The 20,956-nt window shown below is 36.3% G+C and overlaps 5 protein-coding genes and 1 pseudogene across 7 annotated transcripts; 1 reads left to right on the top strand and 5 right to left on the bottom strand.

Annotated features, from left to right (window-relative positions):
• Positions 1-279: 279 nt before the first annotated feature.
• Positions 280-4,581, bottom strand: LOC139884564 (mitochondrial ATP-independent inner membrane protease subunit 2-like; annotated as a pseudogene).
• A 2,839-nt stretch (positions 4,582-7,420) lies between these two features.
• On the top strand, positions 7,421-8,980 carry LOC139884563 (11S globulin seed storage protein 2-like). Its single transcript, XM_071868579.1, has 4 exons — positions 7,421-7,700; positions 7,795-8,042; positions 8,129-8,542; positions 8,615-8,980. The coding sequence occupies exons 1-4, from the start codon at positions 7,421-7,423 to the stop codon at positions 8,978-8,980; spliced, it is 1,308 nt and encodes a 435-aa protein (XP_071724680.1).
• A 211-nt stretch (positions 8,981-9,191) lies between these two features.
• On the bottom strand, positions 9,192-12,151 carry LOC139884560 (mitochondrial import inner membrane translocase subunit TIM44-2-like). Of its 3 annotated transcripts, none has more exons than XM_071868574.1 (14): positions 12,051-12,151; positions 11,867-11,959; positions 11,653-11,736; positions 11,456-11,531; positions 11,204-11,248; positions 10,687-11,100; positions 10,521-10,589; positions 10,331-10,395; positions 10,179-10,247; positions 10,010-10,082; positions 9,811-9,915; positions 9,583-9,654; positions 9,412-9,474; positions 9,192-9,323 (listed from the first exon to the last, which is right to left on the bottom strand). In XM_071868574.1, the coding sequence occupies exons 1-14, from the start codon at positions 12,149-12,151 to the stop codon at positions 9,192-9,194; spliced, it is 1,461 nt and encodes a 486-aa protein (XP_071724675.1). The 3 variants fall into 3 exon arrangements, with proteins under 3 accessions (XP_071724675.1, XP_071724677.1, XP_071724676.1); XM_071868576.1 differs by having other exon boundaries at positions 11,867-11,966; positions 12,073-12,151; XM_071868575.1 differs by having other exon boundaries at positions 11,867-11,972; positions 12,076-12,151.
• Positions 12,152-14,009: 1,858 nt separating this feature from the next.
• LOC139884562 (uncharacterized) lies at positions 14,010-14,489 on the bottom strand. Its single transcript, XM_071868578.1, has one exon. The coding sequence runs from the start codon at positions 14,487-14,489 to the stop codon at positions 14,010-14,012; it is 480 nt and encodes a 159-aa protein (XP_071724679.1).
• A 1,681-nt stretch (positions 14,490-16,170) lies between these two features.
• LOC139884561 (uncharacterized) lies at positions 16,171-16,713 on the bottom strand. The gene is made up of 2 exons (XM_071868577.1): positions 16,586-16,713; positions 16,171-16,495 (listed from the first exon to the last, which is right to left on the bottom strand). The coding sequence occupies exons 1-2, from the start codon at positions 16,711-16,713 to the stop codon at positions 16,171-16,173; spliced, it is 453 nt and encodes a 150-aa protein (XP_071724678.1).
• Positions 16,714-17,466: 753 nt separating this feature from the next.
• On the bottom strand, positions 17,467-19,264 carry LOC139884559 (11S globulin seed storage protein Jug r 4-like; the record flags this gene model as incomplete). The annotated part of the gene is given in 5 exon segments (XM_071868573.1): positions 17,467-17,867; positions 18,021-18,562; positions 18,644-18,774; positions 18,776-18,885; positions 19,057-19,264. Coding segments are annotated over 5 exon segments (1,392 nt in total), but the record flags the coding sequence as incomplete, so codon positions are not given.
• Positions 19,265-20,956: the final 1,692 nt, after the last annotated feature.

Raw genomic sequence — 20,956 nt, 5'->3', positions numbered from 1 at the left:
CAAACAACAGACTAGCTTTCCTTCTCATTATGGCTACTTATACGAGTACTATTATTAGAGTTCTAAAGATGTAATCAGCGCGTAATTTCATTCATAAAGAAATTGCTATATAATCTTCGAGTCGGAAGAGAAAACAAGTGAACAATTGCTAAACCTCGTATCCGAGAAAGCATGAATGTACATGATCCCAGCCAACAATGAACGTATATTATCTCAATTTATTTTCTCTTCAGCACCAAAAATGAAAACATTTGGACAAATCAAGTGTACTGTGTAGACCTAGGCTTTGTGGTTTTTTGCCATCTCTTCAACCACTTGCAATACTTTTCTCATGCTGTAAGGGCTGGCAAAAACAATAATGACCCACATGTTATCGAGAATTACATTATGTGCAGCGGTAATCTGCTCAGTAAATTTAACTAGTTCATATGTAAGGTTACCTATTTTGAACAGGGCCATGATCCACGGCCGTCCGCAGACAGTAAATGACTTTTCTGACTATGTTTGTCATGGGAACTGGGCCAAATGTTCGACTGTCGTTGGCATCCTGGATAGAGCATATGCGATAAGGGTTTAGCCAATTACAAAAACCCTATCTTATCAACATCAGTGCAAAAGAAATTGAACAAAGTCCGCTCAAAGAAACACAATCATGTGATATCATTTTCTTTAATACTTATACTTTAATACTTATACCACATGGGAAAAACTTACATGTGCTAGTTACATGTAGTTGGTGTAGTGATTTTTCTCCATTTGACATTTGGAAAATATTTTCCACATCATCACTTCACATTAATAGATAAGCTAACACTTTCCGTTTGTTTGAAAAATCTCTTTTATCCTTATTAATTATTATCAATGGCTCACATTTACCCCATCAGAATCACCCTCTGCCACACTCCGTGACGGCCATACTCAGTACTCTTCTCCTCCCATACCATGTTTGTTTTACGCTATGCTCATTAGATAGTTGTCAAATATAAACCCTTTCAACCTGATTTGGGGTGGCAAATTGAATGTCCCTTTTGATCTGCGAAGGGATGGTTAGTCATGGTAGTTCGGATGTAAACCCCCTCGAAACCGAAAAAAAGCTGATCGAATTGAGTCGTGGACTCATGGTGCTTCAGTAATTAATAAAATGAAACTTGACAATTAGACTTGATTCCTATAGATGATTCAGATCATTGAGCAAACATTCTTGCAAAATAATCGGATTGCTCATAACATAATTTACTTACTGATTCAACTAAATCAGAATATCTATCTACAAATTGATGAATGTGCAGAATGGTTGTTAAAACCACTCTGTAATCTCTGAAGAAGTAAAAAGGTGAAACCGCCACAGTGAACCGCTGACTTTTGAGTTTTGTGGCGGTTTGATTGAGGAGGGGATGGTGGTGACCTTGTTTTTTTAGCTTCTTTGGTAGTACACAGGTCCAATATATAGGAAAGAGTGATTATTAACCTGGTGGCTAGCAGCTTTTGTGTGGGAGATATGACGGTGGTGCCCGTGATTTATGGTGGTCAATGGTCATCATGGTGTGATTGAATTATCACGGTGTTTGTTTGAAGTTAACAGAGAGAGTGTTAAGTTGTCTGTAAGTGACGTGATGATGTGGAAAATATTTTCCAAATGTCAAATGGAGAAAAATTATTACACCAACTACATGTATCTAATACATGTAAGTTTTTCCCATATCACATGCCATAAAATAACAAGCTTAGATAGATCTTTTACTAGTTGCCTGTATCTGCATCGTGAATGAAATACTCAATCGTTGTTGAAAAGGATAAACTGAAAACAATTCTGGCAAAAGCTGTCTGAAATTGATTATCTGACTAGAGATATGTGATATACCTTAGGTTTCAGAGTCTTATTGTTGGCCAACAACCAGCATTGATCCTTCTCAAGAACAAAAAGCTTGTCCTTTTCATCAGTAGATGCCATTTCATACCCTTCACTAGCAGCTAACCTGCTGACTAAGTAGCTTTCTAAGACTCCATGTCTTTCACAACCACAACTCCTACAAATACGCGTCTGCAAAGAAAGTATCATACACAAAGAACCATCAGACATACAGACAAGTAAGCTCCCCTAATTCATATGATGTTTCAAAAATGTTCGTTCACAAAGTCCAAATTTCGATTCATCAACCCAATTACAGTCGCATTGCAATGAATAAGGAATGTTCAAGGATAGGACATGTCACGACTCACAACTACTGGAACCAACTATAATCTATCCAATGTAGGCAGAAATACTGATGTGAAGTGCCGAATTTAAATTAATATATTCACTCTTGCAGATGCTGATCCAAGCTGCCATGCCTCCGCATTTTAGGTCGAGGAGATTGTTAATGATAACATTCCATCAGTATTTAAGTTCACTTATGGGTCACTGCAGCTGAAACTTTGAGCATACTAAATGGGATATAAATGACCATACTCAATATTACATCTAATGCCCAAATTCCTATACTCTGCAACCATGTGTGAGTGCCTAGCTGAAATTGGCAACTATTGTTGGTTTGGCTTGTTTCAGGGAGCCTAACTTGCAACAGTTGATTGAAGACCTGTTTTTCTTGCAAGAGAAGCTAACTAGGAAAGCAAAGATGAAGCAAAGTTTGAAGAAGAAGAAGAAAAGCAATTTGTCAAAGGTTGTTTTGATCGACATTGGTGTAAAAACATTTTTTGAGGCATTTCTGAAGTGTATGGATGTTTGTGGATTGAAAGAAGCAAACACAGATTGGATTGGATCTGTTAAAATGAAATCTGCAGAGAAACCAGTTCGTCTTACTGGTATAGATCAAAATGCACACAGTAAAAAGTTGAAGGACCTTGATGTCCCTGGTGAAAAAATAAAGGACTCAGGTGGAGATTTCGAAAAGTCTGCAGCTGATCAGAACGCTACTATTCACGTTGATGCATCAACTTTCTCCTGACCGGAAAAATGATCGGCAGACCACCGAAGATAGTCGTATCAACTCAGAATGACGTCGCCTACACCGAAAAAATGGGTAATTCGATTACACTTTCCTCTGGTGAAAAGCCCCAACTCTGATTAGGGTTTTTATGCTACAGTGTTCTGTTAGTTCGTTTTCTGCAATAAATTAGGGTTTGTCGTATCTCTTTCGTTTCTTGATGGATTGAGACTATTAAAAGCTTATTTTATCTTTTAAATGGTGCTGAAAGTTGTTTTATTAAGTCAATTTTATCGATTAACTACTCTAGAATAAATTGTGTGCTGAGTTTGCCGATTGTCTCAAAATAAGACTGCAAATTGGGGGATTTTTCTGCAGAGCATATTTCTTGTTCGTTTCGATTCAGATCAATTACTTATGCCTTAGGAGGTTGTAATTAAGGTATATGGATGTTTTGAGCCAAAGAAAATGAGAATTGCTATTGAAGAAGTCGACTTTAGTTCAAGTTCAAACAAGTCAATGAGTCTTTTTCAGTTTCAATTTAAGTTAAAGAAAAGTAACAATGTGGTTTCATTTAAAGTAGTATAGTGGAGGTTTCTGCAATGGTATCTACTCATTTTCATGGCTAAATCAAAAAGTCAACTTCAAATCAAAAAGTGAACTTCAAATCAAAAGTCAACTGCAATGGTATCTGCAAATTGGAAGAGAAGAAGTTTCTACTGCATGATTTTCATCAGTTACACTTTACCTCAATATTAAAATCAGAATAGAAGTAGAGATCAAGAAAAAGCTGACATTTTAGAAGATATTTTCATTTTCCAGTAATACTTTCTCTAGAAAACCACTTGTACTTTTCTGGTTTTGGTTTACTGGTATTGTCAAAATCAGTCTACATTTTCCGAGTTTCTAAATATTGTAATAGGAGATATATTAGGTCCTTAACTTTGTCTTCTTCATTATGAATCAAAATTGAAATTCTGAGTTCATCATTTTATTTCTGCAGTTTTAAATCAACATGAAGAGGAAGTTCATTTTATCTTTTACTTTGTTGTATTGAAGAAGAAAAGAAGAGAAAATTTATTTTTCCAGTTTGTGTAGTTTTGCTGTATTAATCTCTGTTACAGCAATGTTGTTCTCTGCTTTGCTTCCTTTTCAAGACAATAGAGCTTGTGATTCACCTTCGTTGGGATCTCAGGTTCTTCCAAGAACTATCTCATCTTATCTACATATCAAACCAAGCAATGTTCTCTTAAATGGATCATTGTGCAGATTCAAGTATACATGATTCTCAGAAGGAGGAACTCCGAGCCCCCGGAACATTATAGTTTATGAGTCAATTAAGAAAGAAGGATAAGAAAAATGAATTACGTTGGATCTAAGAGTGGTATTTTCTGACAAGAAGAGTCCCTCCTTGAACTCCTATTGTTGAGGCCATCCCCTTCCCTTGTTTAAGTGTAAGTATGCTAACTTTCCCTGCATGAGAGTCTTAAAAATGGTATCACTCACTTCTATGTTACTAAGTTGCCCTCTTTGGTAGCTCTGCATCATATTCAACACTCAGTCAGGTCAAATCGACAGAACGGAAAGAACATCTATGCACATTAAAGAAAATAATTTAGCACTTGTTTGAAAAATAAACAATAGCAGCAGCGACCATTTGCCATACAACCAAATGAAGAAAAGCAAACTGGAGAACTCGATCACTATAAAAAAACTGCAAAAGTTGTTTCCAAATCGTTAAGCAGTGTAAGATTTTACAATCAGTATAATATTAGTATTACGTTCGTCTCAAAATAGTCGTCAATTTTTCCCTTAGAGAATGCGAAAACGGAGCAGAAGAGATTGACACCAGAAAATCCATGGAATTCGACAAGGAGACCTCATCGCCATGCCTGCTGGTGCAGCCTATTGGTGCTACAATGAAGGAGACGAAGAGCTTGTAACTGTCCCTGTCTTTGATCTCTGTAACCAGGCTAATCAGCTTGACCAAAAATTGAGGATACAGAACTAATTCGAGAATTCTAGGATTATTTTTTTTCGGTTTTCCTACATGTTTTGGAAGCTCATGCGTAAATTTTGTAGAAAACAGACATTTTTCTTGGCTGGCAGGAATAGTAGATCGGAAATGCTGGAGATGGAGTGGCAGAGAGGATCAAAACAGATGAAGCAGAACCTGTTTAATGGATGCAAAATGGAGATTTTAGCAGATGTGTTTGATGTTTCTGACGTATTTAGTGAGGATTTTGCAGGAGGATACTAGATGAGCAATTGTTAATGTTGGCCAGTTTAAATCGGTTATCGAATCAAATCAATTTTATATTTCTCGATTACTTTTGGTTGCAAAATGCTATGATCGCGCCACATTGGTCGACGATGGAGAATAGAGCAGTGTATGTGACAGAGGAGAAGCTGATGTGGAAATTGTGAACAACTTTGGCAAAACCATTATGGATGAGAGTGTGAAGGAAGGAGACATGTTGTGTTGCCACAATTCTATGCCGTAACAGCCAAGGCAAGTAATAGCGGCTACGAGTGGATACCATTCAAGTCATCGAGCCAGCCAATGAAGAGTCCGATGACATCTATTATCAAAGCTATGCATATTACCATATGCATGAAAATTGCATGCGTTGATTGTATTCAATAAAAACATAGATATTCATTCTGATTTTAAAAACTTCGTACTCTACTAGAGTTATGGTACCAGGAAAATAAACCGCATCGAAGCTATAAATTACTTAGATTTTAAAGAACAATTTGATTCATGAAATGGTCTTCTAACGCAATAATTTTACTCGATTCATAATTAACAGCTGACTTCGTGGATTTATCACTGGCAGAGTCGACTAGCTCCTGCTTCTACGTCTATCTTTTCATCCACCCGGTAGAAACAGAAGGATATATAACACATCTTTCAGCATAAGAACTCAAGATTTATGGAGCACTAGCAAAAATTAAACATTACGCAAAATAACATAAAAATAATACAGCTAGAATGCGTACATCATGCAAATAAAGTATTAACTAGGAGCTTACCATTTGCTCTGTGGCAGAAAGATCACCATTCTGCTCATTTGCGCAGAGCCTTAACTAAACCATTGAATTCATCTGATGAGATGCTGGAAGACTCGACAGCTTGCACCAAGCAATATTTCACCCTACCATATGCTCTTCTCAGAACTCTCTTTGCCAACTCTTGAGCAAAAGGACGAGCATCCTGAAAGTATAAAGTGCAAAATCGTAAAATTTGAGAAATGAGATAAACGAATGGGAGGACGATAACTTAGAAAATGAGCGACCTCATTGTTTTTCTTCACTGTACTTAAGAGTGGAGACAACAGATTTAAAGAGATCTCATCGCTTTCTGCTAAAACGAGGAACATTATCTCTCCATCGATTCAACCTCATCTGGGTGATCATCCATGAAAATTTGAAGGAAAAGAATATTCCAGGACATTTCCACAGATCTCACGATGGCTACATTTGGACTGTTCAATTTATTAATGAGTAATAGGTAATATGACAGCATGATGAGCAAACATCAGACTCAGAAATTGCAAAATGAGGAATAGTGGTAAGGGGGCACGTACCTGATAGACTTCAGGAATGTGCTGGAACATTTCAACAATTAAAGAATCCAATTCAAGATCCAGCATTTTCATTGTCCGAGTGGTTGAAAAGTTGGCCTCTGATCAATGCTTTCATGGATGGGGAAAGTGCATCTTGCATAGTTTGAGACGGTGATTGTTTGACCTTTGATAGAAAACCCTCGACTTGCTGCACTCACCCACACACAAACAGGATTATAAATATGACGGGACTTTTGATTTACTCCACAACTACTAGATGGTAGCCATGTTAGACATTGACATACAGGGAAGCATTATCACAATGAATGCTTAACCAAATATAGCTCACTGCAAAGAGAATTTCACACAATTTTTTAGCATAGCCCATTTGAGTAAATCAATCAGTAATTCAGAGAGCACAAGTGATTAAATCAATCACTAATTCCTAGGAACGTTAATTAAAATTCATATTTAAGAAAACTTCAGCTTACGTCCAAAAGCAGGAGGAGCTCATCAATGGAAGTAGGTGGGTTCTCGAGCTTATTGCCTGCTTCCCTGAGCTGATTCTCGAGCTCGTTCTCAGGGTGATTGATTTGTGACAAAAGGCGAGAGATTGTAGGAAATATTAACAACGGTACCCTCAAACTTTAAATTAGTCGATTTGGCAACCCACGTTAAGGAATAAATTAAATGAATATAGAGTTTAGGGGTCGAAGTGTTAAAATCCAAACTAAAGCAGAATTTGAATGAATGGAAGTAGTTGTAACTTGTCCATGAAGACAACACACGTAAAGCTTCATCACATATGCAACATGTCGCTTTTAGTTTCAACAAAAAGACATAAATCCATGCACAACAAACCAAAACTCAATCTCTATTCCACATTAAAAAAGTTAGCAACATAACCAAAACCCATTCTCATATACCATGGTTAAAGTCTATAATATGACTAAAGTAGCATTAATTCTCCTCCTCTTACTGCTTGTTCATGGAGCATGTGGCTTGAGAGAATGCTGGGTGGAACGCATCGCAGCCAGCAAACCCTCCCAAAGAATTCAGGCCGAGGGCGGAGTTGTCGATTTCTGGGAAGAAAATGAGGAGCAGTTCCGATGCGCCGGAGTTTCAGCTATGAGGATTAAAATGCACCCTGAAACCCTCACTATGCCGAAATACCACTCTGCTCCTCTCTTGATTTTCGTTAAGCAGGGTAAGATTTTACAACTTAATGTTCGGTATAATATTAGTTAGTATTACGTCCGTCAAAAATTGTTGTCAAATTTTCTATACAAGATGCGTTGCAGGTATGGGAGTGATGGGGGTGACTTTTGCGGGATCTCCTGAGACTTATCAGTCATCACAGCCAACGAGAATCCGAAAACTGAGCAGAAGAGATCAACACCAGAAAATCCATCGTATTCGACAAGGAGACCTCATCGCCATACCAGCTGGTGCAGCCTATTGGTGCTACAACGACGGAGAAAAAGAGCTTGCAACTGTTTCTGTCTTTGATCTCAATAACCAGGCTAATCAGCTTGACCAAAAACTGAGGGTAGGCAACTAATTCGAGAATTCTAGGATTTTTATCGGTTTTCCTACATGTTTCGGAAGCTCATCTGTAAATTTTGAAGAAAGCAGACATTTTTCTTGGCTGGCGGGATAAGTAGATCGGAAATGCTGGAGATTGAGTGGCAGAGAGGATCAAAACAGATGAAGCAGAACCTGTTTAATGGATTCGAAACAGAGATTTTAGCAGATGTGTTTGATGTTTCGACGAATTTAGTGAGGGTTTTGCAGGAGGATACTAGAGGAGCAATTGTTAATGTTGGTCATGAAATGAGAATGATTAGGCCTGATGATGATGAAGAAGAAGAAAGTTGGTACGAGGAGAACGAGAATTATTGCACCACGAGAATCAAGCAAAGCATGGATACACACGACGAATCCGATATTGTTGTAAGAAAAGGAGGCAGAGTTCACTTGGTTGATCACGAGAAGCTCCCCATTCTTCGATCTCTAGGAATGAGCGCTGAAAGAGGTCGCCTCATGCCGGTATGATTGAAATCTGTCATCGAAACAAATCTGTTTTATATTTCTTGATTAATCGGTCAGTTTTGGTTGCAGAATGCTATGATCACGCCACATTGGTCGACGACAGAGAATAGAGCAGTGTATGTGACGAGAGGAGAAGCTCATGTGGAAATTGTGGACAACTTTGGCAAAACCATAATGGATGAGATTGTGAAGGAAGGAGACATGTTTGTGTTACCACAATTCTTTGCCGTAACTGCCAAGGCAATTAATAAAGGCTACGAGTGGATAACGTTCAAGTCATCGAGCCAGCCAAAGAAGAGTCCGATGATATCTGTGATCAAAGCTATGCCTATCCACGTTCTAACCAATGCCTACAACAATATGTCGCCTATACAAGCACAAGAGCTTAAATGGAACAGGGGAGAACAAACAATGATATTGTCTCCAAGCTACTAACTGTAAGCATCTCATGTAATGAATAAAATATGGTCCCTTTTCTGGGTTATGACTCGGTAGAATCTCACAAATGGGTGTCAGCCAATATACTCAAAATTTCTTTTATGCCGAGTTGCTGCATAAAAGAAAGCCACGTGAAACAAAAGGAAAACGAGAAAACTGAATAATACAACATCTATTGTTAAGATTAAGAAAAAAATGGTTCAAAATTTTATATGAGAGCTTTTACGCCGAGTTGCTGCATTTCTCTGAGCCTCCATATCGGATAGATGGCTCCTTCTCCAAGTTCCTCTGGATTTACTTGTTGCATAGCCCAAGCATAATACACAGTGTGGATAGTGTCCTAGAAGAACAATTACGTAAAGAAAACTGTCAACAACACACTGTGAAACAAACAAACCATTTATTTTTAGACTGAGTATGTCATTTACCTCTCCACCTTCTTTTATCAAACCCTCTCTATCCCGTACACAGTAGATTTGCTGTGTTTGGAACTGTAACAAATTCCAAGAGAAGAACCAACATCAACCCACATTTCATAATTCATGGAATGTACAAAGTATTAATTTAGTCGATCGAATTTCAAGATGATAAATAAATACCGCGACAATAATTATAGGCGACGTTCCCATCATCTTGGTCTCTCTCACCTCCGCCTCAGAAATGTGAAGAATCTGTACAAGTCATAATTTTGTCAAACAAGTGTTTATCAGAGGCTTCGTTTTCTTTAGCTTCTTGATCTAGAACTAAGTACGAGGATGAACTTGGGAGCAACCATCACCTAAAGGTTTAGTGCAAAAAGTAACTATTGGATAATTGTATGCATTTACCTTATAATCAAAGAACATATTGTGGCTTTGAAAAGCTTGATGCTCTGCTTTACATCGCTCAATCACTTCAGGGCTACAGTATTTCTTCAACTCTTCAACATTTCCCTGTTGGTTGTTGAACATTTGTTGTAAAATAAATCTAAATATACTTACAATGTATAATAGAAGTCTAAACAATAACAATAAACAAAGATGCTACCTTAAAATAAGCTTTAAGGACTGGCCTAATTACTTCTTGAATTTCTGCTACAAAATCCGGTAATGAGAAAGATCTGTTCCATGCAAATATACCCAGTCGATTAAGTAGTTAATAGTTTATACTATAGGACAAACAATCCTCAAACAAACACAAATAGACATTATCATACGGATCTCGACGACGTATTTCCTTGATTGATTGTGCCGTATCTGTTTCCTGAAAGATTGTCTCGCCAACACTGTCAAATAACGGGATTCTGAAGTCAGAAGTTAAGAATCACCAGATCAGATATAGATGCAAGCAAATAAATATGTGGCGTACTCCTGAATCTTGTGAACAACAGGATTATCACTAGTTTCCCATCTTTCCCGCACATCCTCTGCAATCTGCCAATGAAACACTTTGCTTCACTGACCGGAAATAATTTTGGTTGACATTGCAATTCAACGCGAAAATGAAAAAACGCTAACCTATGCCACAGTTGCAAATAAACAAGAAGACTATAGCATACCTCTTGACCCTTGTTCACAACAGGTTCACTATACCCACTGATACGTTTGAACATAGGATTGCCCTTCATCTGGTTTGGAAGAAGCAGAACCAAAAAACATCTCACCATTACGAGCCACGAAACCAGCAAAAACAGTAAAACGCTTTATAAACAGACTATAACTTACCTTTTCCTTAAACGATTCCCACTTTTTACCCCATCTAGACTGCTTTGAGGGAAGAATAACCACGTCAGTTCTTGTACTTCTTTCGCCTGTGAATGTAGTAGGAGTATATTCCAGGTGCTTTCTCTTACTCGTTGTACCACTTAATTCATCCTTCACAATATCATATCCTTTCTTGGCCAAGTCAGCAACTTTTGCTTCCTTCAACTTCTCAAAGGCCCCAGAAACCTTTGGAGAAGAAAAACTAGACATGAACTTTCCAAATATTGTTTGTGCTGCATCATTAGATCCAGGCTGCTGGTGCGTCTCTTCACCAGATGAGGCCTTGCTTTGATCTTTCGTATGAGAACCATTTCTCGCTGAACCACCACCGGATTGTGAGAAGTCTTGCTTCCCAATACCTAGAGATTCTTTGACCTAATCAAACGGCAAAACCATGTATTAGTAACAAATCCATCTCTGCAAAATAATTTAGTAGTAAGATTCCACAAGTAGGCACACAGTTTTTATAAGAACAAACCTCCTCAGTGGTAGCTGAAATCTTCTCTTTCACATTAGCAGAGACCTATAATCAATTTACCGAACTGGTCAAAGCACATTTTGAAGATACAGATGCTAGTTTCTTTTAATAGAAAAAGATATCCATTGTTACAAAGATGCATTCTACCAAGGTGCTATCGAAAAAAACATAAAGATAACTTTTCAATGTAAATTTTTTGAGACATGCTAAAATATGTGCATCGATCCGATTAAAAACATCTTTGAATCGGACCTTTTTGGCTGTAGCTTCAGCCTCTGTCCAAACTCCATCAACATGTTTGTACAGCTGCTCCGTAGTCTGCTTAGTTCTGCATTTGACATTTCACCATCTCAGGGCTTCCATTGACATACAAGGATATGTCTCAGGACTCAGCCTACTACTAAAAAGGAACGAAATTACCAAAATCAAGAAGTTACATCACAAATTACCTAACTTTCAGGTCTTCTTTAACCCCTTTCAGCTCCTCAGCTTTCTCCTTCAGCTCCTCGACTGACTTTTTGAACTCGGGATTTCTGGGAACGAGATTAATCACAATGAAATCATAGCAAATTCTAGCACATTGTCAATTTTCCAATTAAAAGAACACTATAAACTGATCAATGCTACAATAGAAAAGGCAAAGAGAGAGATTAACAAAAATACTTTTCAGCTTCGCCTTTAATCCTCTTAGATATCTCGTTAAGCACACTGAACTGACGATTACTCGCGTACCCATCAGCCGAAAGCAACGGTAACCTCGTACCTAAACCCTAGAAACGCACATAAATTCAAAATGAAGTAAAAAAGCTTCAAATTTTTCAAACCCAAAAAGCAAAAAGACGAAAACTTTACATTAAGCTTGAGCGTACTGAGCCTTTGAGATGTCAATTGAAGATACAGAGGATGTATAGTGATGAGATAATCACGAACTAGTTTTCTACTAGCCATTGGAGGAAAAAAGTTTTAATTTTTTTCAATCTGGATTGAAAATTAAAACGATTTCCGATGGTATGTTAGGTTGATTTTAAAAAATTAGCAACGTCTTGGTAAGGAAGGAGAAGGAGCTTTCATGGAAAACAAACAGAGCACTGCAAACTAGGTTTCCAATTTCCAATCGAGAGAATAACTCAATTTGGTCCAAATGTCTTAAGAAAAGTTCTTGTTGGTCCTCTTATTATATAAATTTCGAAATTGGTCTTAATGTTTTGAAATTGCATTTCGTTTCAAATTGCTAAGAATTTCGAATCTTTTATTATAGTTTCTGTCTTCCAATAATCACGGATCACCCTGTAATTTTAGGCTTAAGTCTTCATGCCAATGGGACCAAATAAAAAATTCTTGAAATGTCTGAGATATCTTTAACAAGAGAATTCAGTTGTAGAATGAATTACAACTTGACAAGGACTGTAACAGCAAAATCAAAAGTACAGGGGGGAAATTGTGCATATTGTGATTTAGTATTAATTCTTTTCTTTAAGGTCGGATCAAGCTAAGTAATTTAATCAATGATTCAAATTATTTTGGTACAATAATAAAATGTTTGTATCTTATATACGATGATATAGACTTTTTCAATTTGTTTTAATTATAATTTAATTATAAATTTTATTGTTAAATCAGATACATGATATTTTATTAACGAATAATAATTTGACACGTGTATATAAAAATTTTGAGTTTAGTTAGATTTCAAGTTATAATTTTAAGTCAATATTATTATTTTTTTTTTTCTAATTAGTAAATCAAAATACAATAAAAACATAATAATTTCTAATAAAATTCTACCAATTATTTTTTCTTAATATAATAATTTTATTCCTAATCAATTTTTTATCTATTATTTTAAAAAAATCCTAATAAAATTATAATACACTATATTTTTTCTATTTTTTTATTAAACAATTTTTTCAAATAAAAATTCATTATATTCTTTTTTTCCTATTCTTAATTAAAATAGACACATCTTTTTTTTCCCATTCAAACGGGTATATTGTTAAAAAAATTATTCCTAATCAAATAATAATATATATTATTTTTTTAATTTTTTTATTAAACTATATTTCTAATTTAGAACTTTGAGTGTAATTAGATTTCAAATTACAATTTAAAGTCTATGATATTATTTTTTCTATTCTAATTAGGAAATCAAAACATAATAAAAACATATTTCTAATAATATTATAATACATTATGTTTTTTCTAATTTTCTTATTTAACGATTTTTCTTAATTAAAATCCATTATATTCTTTTTTTATTTCTAATTAAAACAGACACATCTTCTTCTTTTTCCTATTCAAACGGACATATTGTTAAAAAAATTATTCCTAATCAAATTAAAATGTATTTTTTTCGATTTTTTTATTAAACAATTATTCCTAATAAAAATTCACTATATTTTTTTCTTTTTATTAATTAAAACGGCCATATCTTATTTTTCAAACAAAATATATTTTTAATTCTAATAGGATTGTAGATTTTGAAATAAAATCAAAATAATTATAATTGATTTAAAGTTAAAATAATTTGCTTTTGATATAATATTTGACATAGATTTAATAATGTTTAATGCAAATAATTATTATATAACTTTTTGTAATATATATTTAAATTATTTAGTTTTAAAAGTACAAATTTTCCGTCCAACGGACAGACCCATTGACTAGTAAACATTAAAGTCAAAACCACTAGAGAAATTTCTTCAAGAAAAAAGAAACCACAAGAAAAATGTTGAAAAAACTCTTAAAATATTGGAAAATCGTGAGGGATGAAAAGAGTACGTCCGATAAAACATGATCATACACAATATCAGTTTGAAAAATAGCCACATGTTTTTCCTGGAAACTTTGCTGCCTCCGTCTCACAAGTCTTTCTTAGCTCAGTGTTACTATTGTTGCATATTTTCTCACGACGAATCTTCAAAGAATCCATTAGTTTCTCAATGGCAGTAATATTGTCATCGATGACTTTCAATTCCTTGCTTTCATCACAAGTTATTGCCAAACTAGCACGTGCCACTGATTTCAAATGATCCATAAGAAAATCAGCTTTAAAACCCAAGTGCAAAGCCCCTCTAATCGCATCCCTCCACTTCAAGATCAGAGACTCCGTTACTTCACTAAAGGAGGTAGCGTCCATAGTCGCCAATGGACAACATAAAACAATAAAAGCCATTACATTCATGTAATGGATTGGAGAGTTTCCGGTTCCGATGTCGGCATGATTTTCCAAAAGATCCTTGGCGTAAGATTCAAGACTAGGTGGAACAGTAAACACCCCGACATCCATATAGTTGTTAGACTCAATCTCTTTGAAGTCATGTATTCGGCAGAACAGTGGGTTTTTTTGTCTTCAAGTTTTTCCAACAATGTCTTGGCCAATTTATCAAAACAAATCTGGGCTTGTCTTGATTGATCAAAGTCTTAACGTCTTGATTGATCAAAGTCTTAACATTAGAAAACGTGTCTAGCATTACATTGATCATTTCTAATCCCACTGCGCAACGATCATCTTGTTCAGCGCGGACAGAGTCTTTAGTTTCATTATCTCCAGTTCTGGAATCACTAACAAAACACGGATTAGCAAGTCCAGTTGGATTTGGAACTAATAAAGGAGAGAAATCAGATAAAAAACTCAGGACATGACAGGACCTTCAGAAACACTAACATCGAGCACTCTAGCTTTTGGAAAAGTTGAACATAGGAATGATCATATTTGTGCAATGCCTAGAGTAAAATTAAATCCGTATATGGCAATATAGTCATTCCTATATTAGAGAGTTACAAATAGTTGGAATAACGAACTAATACCTTGCATCCTTCTTTGATTCTCTTCCTTGAGAATTAACACTCCCAAGTTTAGGAACAACTTCAATATCAACTTCAATGATGATAGTGTCATTCACAATGTATCCCCTCCTAGGATCGTTAAGCTCACTGAGAGGCATGAAGGAAATAAAAATCACTAAATAAAAATATAGCCGGCACAGTATGTACTCAAAGAAATTTAATTAGGGTTTTTAAGTAAGTATTAACATAATGATATATAACACAGCTAACAGATTGAGAAGGGGGAAAAAAAAAAAAAAAAACTGCTCCCTAGAAGATGGAGAGCAAACGTCAAACTTGATATATCGTCAATGAGTTGGTGGGAGAGTGAGTTCGTTTATCAGTGTTGAACTTGATCATAGTTGTTTCGCACCTTATTGAATATAGACAGAGGGGGAGACTGCAGAGAGGCAAAAATAGTTGAGAAAACCTACAAAGTAGTAGTAATAAATAGAGTAACAATTACGTAAGCCCGCATATTCTACGTTTTTCCCCTTGTATTTTGAATAATATAAATTTCTCCACTAGGCTGTTGTTTGCTTTTGATCGATACAAGCAAAACTTTACACTAGACTTCGATCGACAAACCGATAACTATTCACTGTTGTGTGGAGTGTGGTTGGTCTCCACACGAGAATAACTCAAATTGGTCCTGATCTCTTTAGAAAAACTCATATTGGTCCTGAATGTTATAATAATTTCGAGATTGGTCTTAATGTCAGCATTACTTGCTAAAAGATTCAAGACCTATACATACGAACCGACCCAAGTCCCAACCCATGTGATATGGTCTGGGTTCTTTCTATAAAGAATAAACTATTACCCGGGTCGAATTTTTTTAAAAAAAACCCAAACTTTTGTATAACGCAATTTATAAAACCCAGATATTTTGGTCAGCCAAATTTTCAAAATCCATGCCAAAAATGACCCAATTTGAATTATATATCCACTAACAAACAATTGGGATCGACCCGTCATGATCCAATGCGGGTCGGGTCTTCAAATTGAAATATCCAATCTAATTTACTAAATCATCATTCATCAACATCCAAAGAAAAAAAATGTATTGAAGCATCCAACAAACAATCAACATATAACAAAATACAGAGATTAACTAAGGTAATTAATTAAGGAAGTTTAACTTAATTACAAGCGTGATTAGCTGTAGAGAAGTGTTTGGCTAAAGTAGCAGCAGCCTCTTCACTAACCAAAGCTTGTATCACAAGAGTCTTAACTTCCCAAGCAGTATACGGAAATCCATCCCTAGCGTAAGAGTTCAAAAGAGCAGCAATCGCCTGCTTCAGCATCCCACGGTAAACATTCTCTTCATCATCGTTCCGCGTCGTCGATTCGAGCAACGTCACGTCAGATCTGAACCGTTCAAACACTCTCGATCCGAAAACTCTCGACACCGTCGACGTTTGTGGTACCATCCTCGGCCACGCCTCCGTCCTGCTACTCCAATACCTGTACATAACAAACAACCGAGTCGAGTCATCATCGGCCGATCGAGTCGACTCAATTAGAAGTTAAACCGAGTTGACTCAGTGTACTTACTGGGGAGTGCATCGTCCTCTGTGTCTGGTGTAAGCGAAACCAGGGATTGATCGTCCATGGATGGAAGCAATAAGAAGAAAGAGGAGGATTAGAACGAGTTGATTCTTCATCTTCATCTTCTTCTCCATTATTTCATTTTTTCTTTGATTGGATCGGATCTTGAGTTTGTATTCAAAATGAATGGAAATATTTGTCCTTGGGAGACGATAAGTTTGTTTGTTCTTTCTTCTTTTTTATGGCAGACATACATGTACTGTGTGCACATGTCCTTTGAATCTCCAGTAAAGCTCCATTCTCGAGAACAAATTATAAGTACGTTTTTGAATTTCTAACTAGCAGTTTGACGTATTTGCCCTTCTATCCATTAAATGAAACATGCGGATCGAAATCGGTTCAAACCGGGATTTATACTTGATCGACTCGATCACATTCCAATTGATTTTTTATCAATTGTATGGATCGATTCGATGCAATATCAACTCGATGGAAAAAGAAACCCATAGTTTTGCCCCCAACCAAACCAACAGAAACTTATACAAAATACAAACATTTGAACAAAGAATTGCTTGGAAAGTTGATTAGTCCGTGACCTAATGGTTAAGGTATTTATCCTGTGTGACGATACGAGTGGATTTTGAAGGGATAGAAAAAAATAAAATCGCTCATAAAGAGATTTACCGAAGTTCGTAGGATTTGGTTACTTGATCATTATTTTTTTTTTAAAAGTACAAGGAGCAGTCTCGTAGAAACAGACAAGGACAACCATCGTTCTACTTACAGTCCTTAATTTATTCCCTCTTAAGTTAATCTGACTTTTGTTTCTACTGATCTGCTGCATACACACAGACATAGTTACATTTTACATAAGCTCGTCAGCAGTTTCAGACAATGGACCACTTTTTCTCCGACCAGGAGCTAGAGCCGGTTGTTAGAGTGCTCTCTTGAACGTTAAACTTGAGTTTCCTAGCCTCCTCTCGCGAAATCATGAAGGAATTAGCCAAAACTTGCTCAGGAATTGCCCTGATTGCAGAAGTCTTCCCTGAAAGAGTCGTGATCATGGCATTGTCGTTCGTCTTGAACGAAATCCAGTCGAAACCCTCGCTCTCCGCCTGTTTCACCACCGCGTAGTTTTGAGGAACCGTCAGGATTTGGCCCTTTTGGACAGTGCCGTCGAATACTGATCGGCCAAAGTTGTCGACCACTTGAACCCTGGCACTTCCTCTAATAGCATACATTATGCTATGAGCATTTAGGTTCCAGTGAGGTACCATCATGCCATTCTACAAAACAACATTAATCGAAATTAGTCTCATTATTTGACCTTGCTACCACGATTCAGACGTTGCAACTCATTCGGAAAAGAAAATAAAGAAATTAATCTCATCTTATACAAGAAATTGATATTTTTTTCCATTCCTAATTTGTATACTTAGTCTGTATAAGGATCCTCGCTCTGCACCGAGTCGCAATTGACGGAGGACAGGGAGGTTATTGCTATTCAGGGTACTAGTACGACCAGCTCGTGGCGTATACACATCCGCACTGTCTGCATCTCCGATATTCTCTATAACCCTCATAGTGAACATTCCCTCTTCAAGACCGTTGTCAGATTCTCCTCCATGACGTCGCTCTCCATGCTCCTCTTCCTCCTTATGACGACGGCCCTCTTCCTCCTCCCGAAGCCTAGGGGGACTGATCACTTTAAGACTCTCACCCTTGACTCTCACTGTACTTCCTCTGTTGTCGTCTTGAGATTGAATCTTCTTTATTGTGCTTTCATCCACGTTAAAAACGTCCGACAAGATCCTCGTGTCAAACCCGCAAAAGATGTTGTTGCATTCTTGGCGTTGTCCGTGCCTCTGATAATACGGTGGTTCTTGTTGGCCGTGACCACGGAGGCCTTCCTGCAAGTATTCTTGTTGCCTTCGGTGCTCTTTTCGTGGATTTCCAGCCATATGGAATGTGTATGCATCCAAAAATACATATTACCATATAAGATAAGAGGACGTAAGTTTTGTATTCTTTATGGTTAGTGGTTTTATTCTTACTCTTGGAAATTTATCGAGCTGGTTGGCGGAGTTGCTGGTGTCATAGAGGACAACGGTGATAAGAGGGGCATCACCGTCATTATAGCACCAGTGAGCAACTCCGGCAGGCACCGCTATGACGTCACCTTCACGGAAACGTCGGAAGTTTCTGGTGCTGGTCTAGGGATCTACCCTGTTGACCTTGTACTCCAATTTCAGATTCATGGTAAGTTTCTGGACATCCAGGAATAATGGATCCTCCTACACCCTTACCTGCAAATTCACAAAGCATATAGTCCCCCCGTAGATATTGACTATATATATATATATATATATCAATTTGGATAACCTAATGGAAAACATCATATATATTTTGAGACGGAGGTAGTATATGATTATCAAAAAAACTATACAAATTAATTTTCTTATTTTGATTTAGCTTACCTTGAACGATATAGATGAGTTGAGGAGAATTGCTAAATTCAGGCAAGGAAAGCCCATTCCTTTCAATAGTTTTCCGAACAACAGCGACGCCTGAGCATCGGAACTGCTCGTGATTGGGGTTCCAGGTCTCGATCAATCCAGCATCGGTTTGGACTCGATTATCCGGCTTGAGGGCGTTTAGTTGCTCCAACTGGCATTCATTCAGTGACTAGACCTGTCTTTCCTGAGTCTTGCTTTGAGCAATATTGAAAAGTAAAATAAGCAAGAGAGAAAGTGTGAAGACTACAGGTTTTGTCATTGTTAATAACTTGTTTAGGAAGTTTGGGTGGTGAGTCTAGGAATTGAGCGTACGGATTTATATAGGTTAGGAAAGTGAACGAGTGATCGAGGGATAAGATTTAGGAGTGTGCTGGATTTTGGGGACATTTTTCAGTGTGCATGTGGCAACCTAAGTTGAATTTCCTACACCTCACTAAGTATGAGCTGGCTCTTTCTTGGCTCTTCACTTTGATCAAAGAACTGAGTGAGAAGAATACAAAAACAAATACTACTTCCGTCTAAAATTGGAAAGAAAAAAAATCATGTATTTTGAGACGGAGATAGTATGTGATGGCTGGTGAGAAACAAACGAGAATGTAATCTAATGAATGCAAGAAAGATAATTGAATTTTTTTTCCTAATTTTGTTTATTTGGAATTCTTAGGTTTGATTCATTAAACTGAAATATTTTATTTTATTTTCTTGGCACTAATGACTCTTTCTTTTATATCTAAATACATACATGATGTTTTTAAATTTTAAATTCATTCAAAATTAATATGTATTTCGTCATTAAAACTGAAAGTATTATGTATTTTAAAATAGAAATAATATCTCTCATAAAAGAACTGAGAAGAATACAAAAATTAATGGATGCTAGGAACAGACGAGAATATATGAATGCTAAAAAGATAATGGCAAGTATTTCTGATTTTTGTTACTAATATAGGAATTCGAATCGGAAATACTCTTTCGTGGGCATATGGCTTTAGCATATATATGGCAAAATGCTAATATCCTAGATAGTGTCATCCTAATCCTAACATAGTATTAGAATAATATATTGGACCCGAAGAATGTAAGTTGAAAAACGTATTGTAATGAAAGAGGATTTTGTTTTCAACGTAAAGATCAAAATTCCTAGCACGTGAATGTTAGACGAGCTCAGTTTGTAGCTTTAAATTTGAGAAGACAAAACTCACACCATTTCTGTATATGCTATCCGACAACAGAGAAATGGATAAGTATTCATTCATTTTATTTTTATTTATTTTTTATTTTATGTAACCACAAAAATACTCCTATCACACCAGTAAAATTAATTTTCCCATGTAAATTTTGGATGGTAAATATTTGTGATTATATTTAGGTATTTCCGTTAGGAGTGTTAGTATTTACTGACTTATTCAGCTCTAATTTCTTCTTTAATAGATATTTCTTTCTAAACAAACTTTATCTACACAATTTGTTGATCACAACACTGAATTTCTTCATTCATGGTCAAGTTTCTGTTTGGTTCTACTTGTAGCCAGATCCTACAACATAATTTGGAAAAGATTGTAAAAGTACTGCTTAATTGGTTAAAAAATGTAAAAAGCTGTAATCAGCATATATTCAGGTGTTGCTAATATATTACTACCTCCGTCTCCAGACGGATGGAGTACTATTAACCATGTTTTAGTTAGCTTACATATTTCATGTTAATTTCTGTCTGGAATCAGTTGCTGAACTTTTTTTTGGCTGAGAAATTCTGTTAACAGAAACAACTTTTGTGTTGAATTAGAGCCTCGGTCAGTATTTCAGCCTTTTAGGGGAAAAGGAATTCAGCTTTGACAGAATTTTGTTCTCCGGTCATTCATCG

Source organism: Rutidosis leptorrhynchoides, unplaced genomic scaffold (assembly GCF_046630445.1).
Source record: "Rutidosis leptorrhynchoides isolate AG116_Rl617_1_P2 unplaced genomic scaffold, CSIRO_AGI_Rlap_v1 contig570, whole genome shotgun sequence".
In the NCBI taxonomy this organism is placed as follows: Eukaryota; Viridiplantae; Streptophyta; class Magnoliopsida; order Asterales; family Asteraceae; genus Rutidosis; species Rutidosis leptorrhynchoides.
The sequence above is the reverse complement of the archived record's forward strand: the minus strand, read 5'-3'. Positions and strand labels throughout refer to the sequence as shown.

Bases quoted from the DNA above. Each gene is read 5' to 3' on its own strand.
- LOC139884563 (XM_071868579.1), top strand. From the start codon at position 7,421: ATGGTTAAAGTCTATAATATGACTAAAGTAGCATTAATTCTCCTCCTC. The intron at 7,701-7,794 runs GTAAGATTTTAC...GATGCGTTGCAG, and splicing joins CTTGATTTTCGTTAAGCAGG to GTATGGGAGTGATGGGGGTG. The intron at 8,043-8,128 runs GTAGGCAACTAA...TGAAGAAAGCAG, and splicing joins AGCTTGACCAAAAACTGAGG to ACATTTTTCTTGGCTGGCGG.
- LOC139884560 (XM_071868574.1), bottom strand. From the start codon at position 12,151: ATGGCTAGTAGAAAACTAGTTCGTGATTATCTCATCACTATACATCCT. The intron at 11,101-11,203 runs GTTTGTTCTTAT...CCGTTTGATTAG, and splicing joins TTTCAGCTACCACTGAGGAG to GTCAAAGAATCTCTAGGTAT. The intron at 9,655-9,810 runs GTAAATGCATAC...TGACTTGTACAG, and splicing joins ATATGTTCTTTGATTATAAG to ATTCTTCACATTTCTGAGGC.
- LOC139884562 (XM_071868578.1), bottom strand. From the start codon at position 14,489: ATGGATGTCGGGGTGTTTACTGTTCCACCTAGTCTTGAATCTTACGCC.
- LOC139884561 (XM_071868577.1), bottom strand. From the start codon at position 16,713: ATGGAGAAGAAGATGAAGATGAAGAATCAACTCGTTCTAATCCTCCTC. The intron at 16,496-16,585 runs GTAAGTACACTG...TGTTATGTACAG, and splicing joins AGAGGACGATGCACTCCCCA to GTATTGGAGTAGCAGGACGG.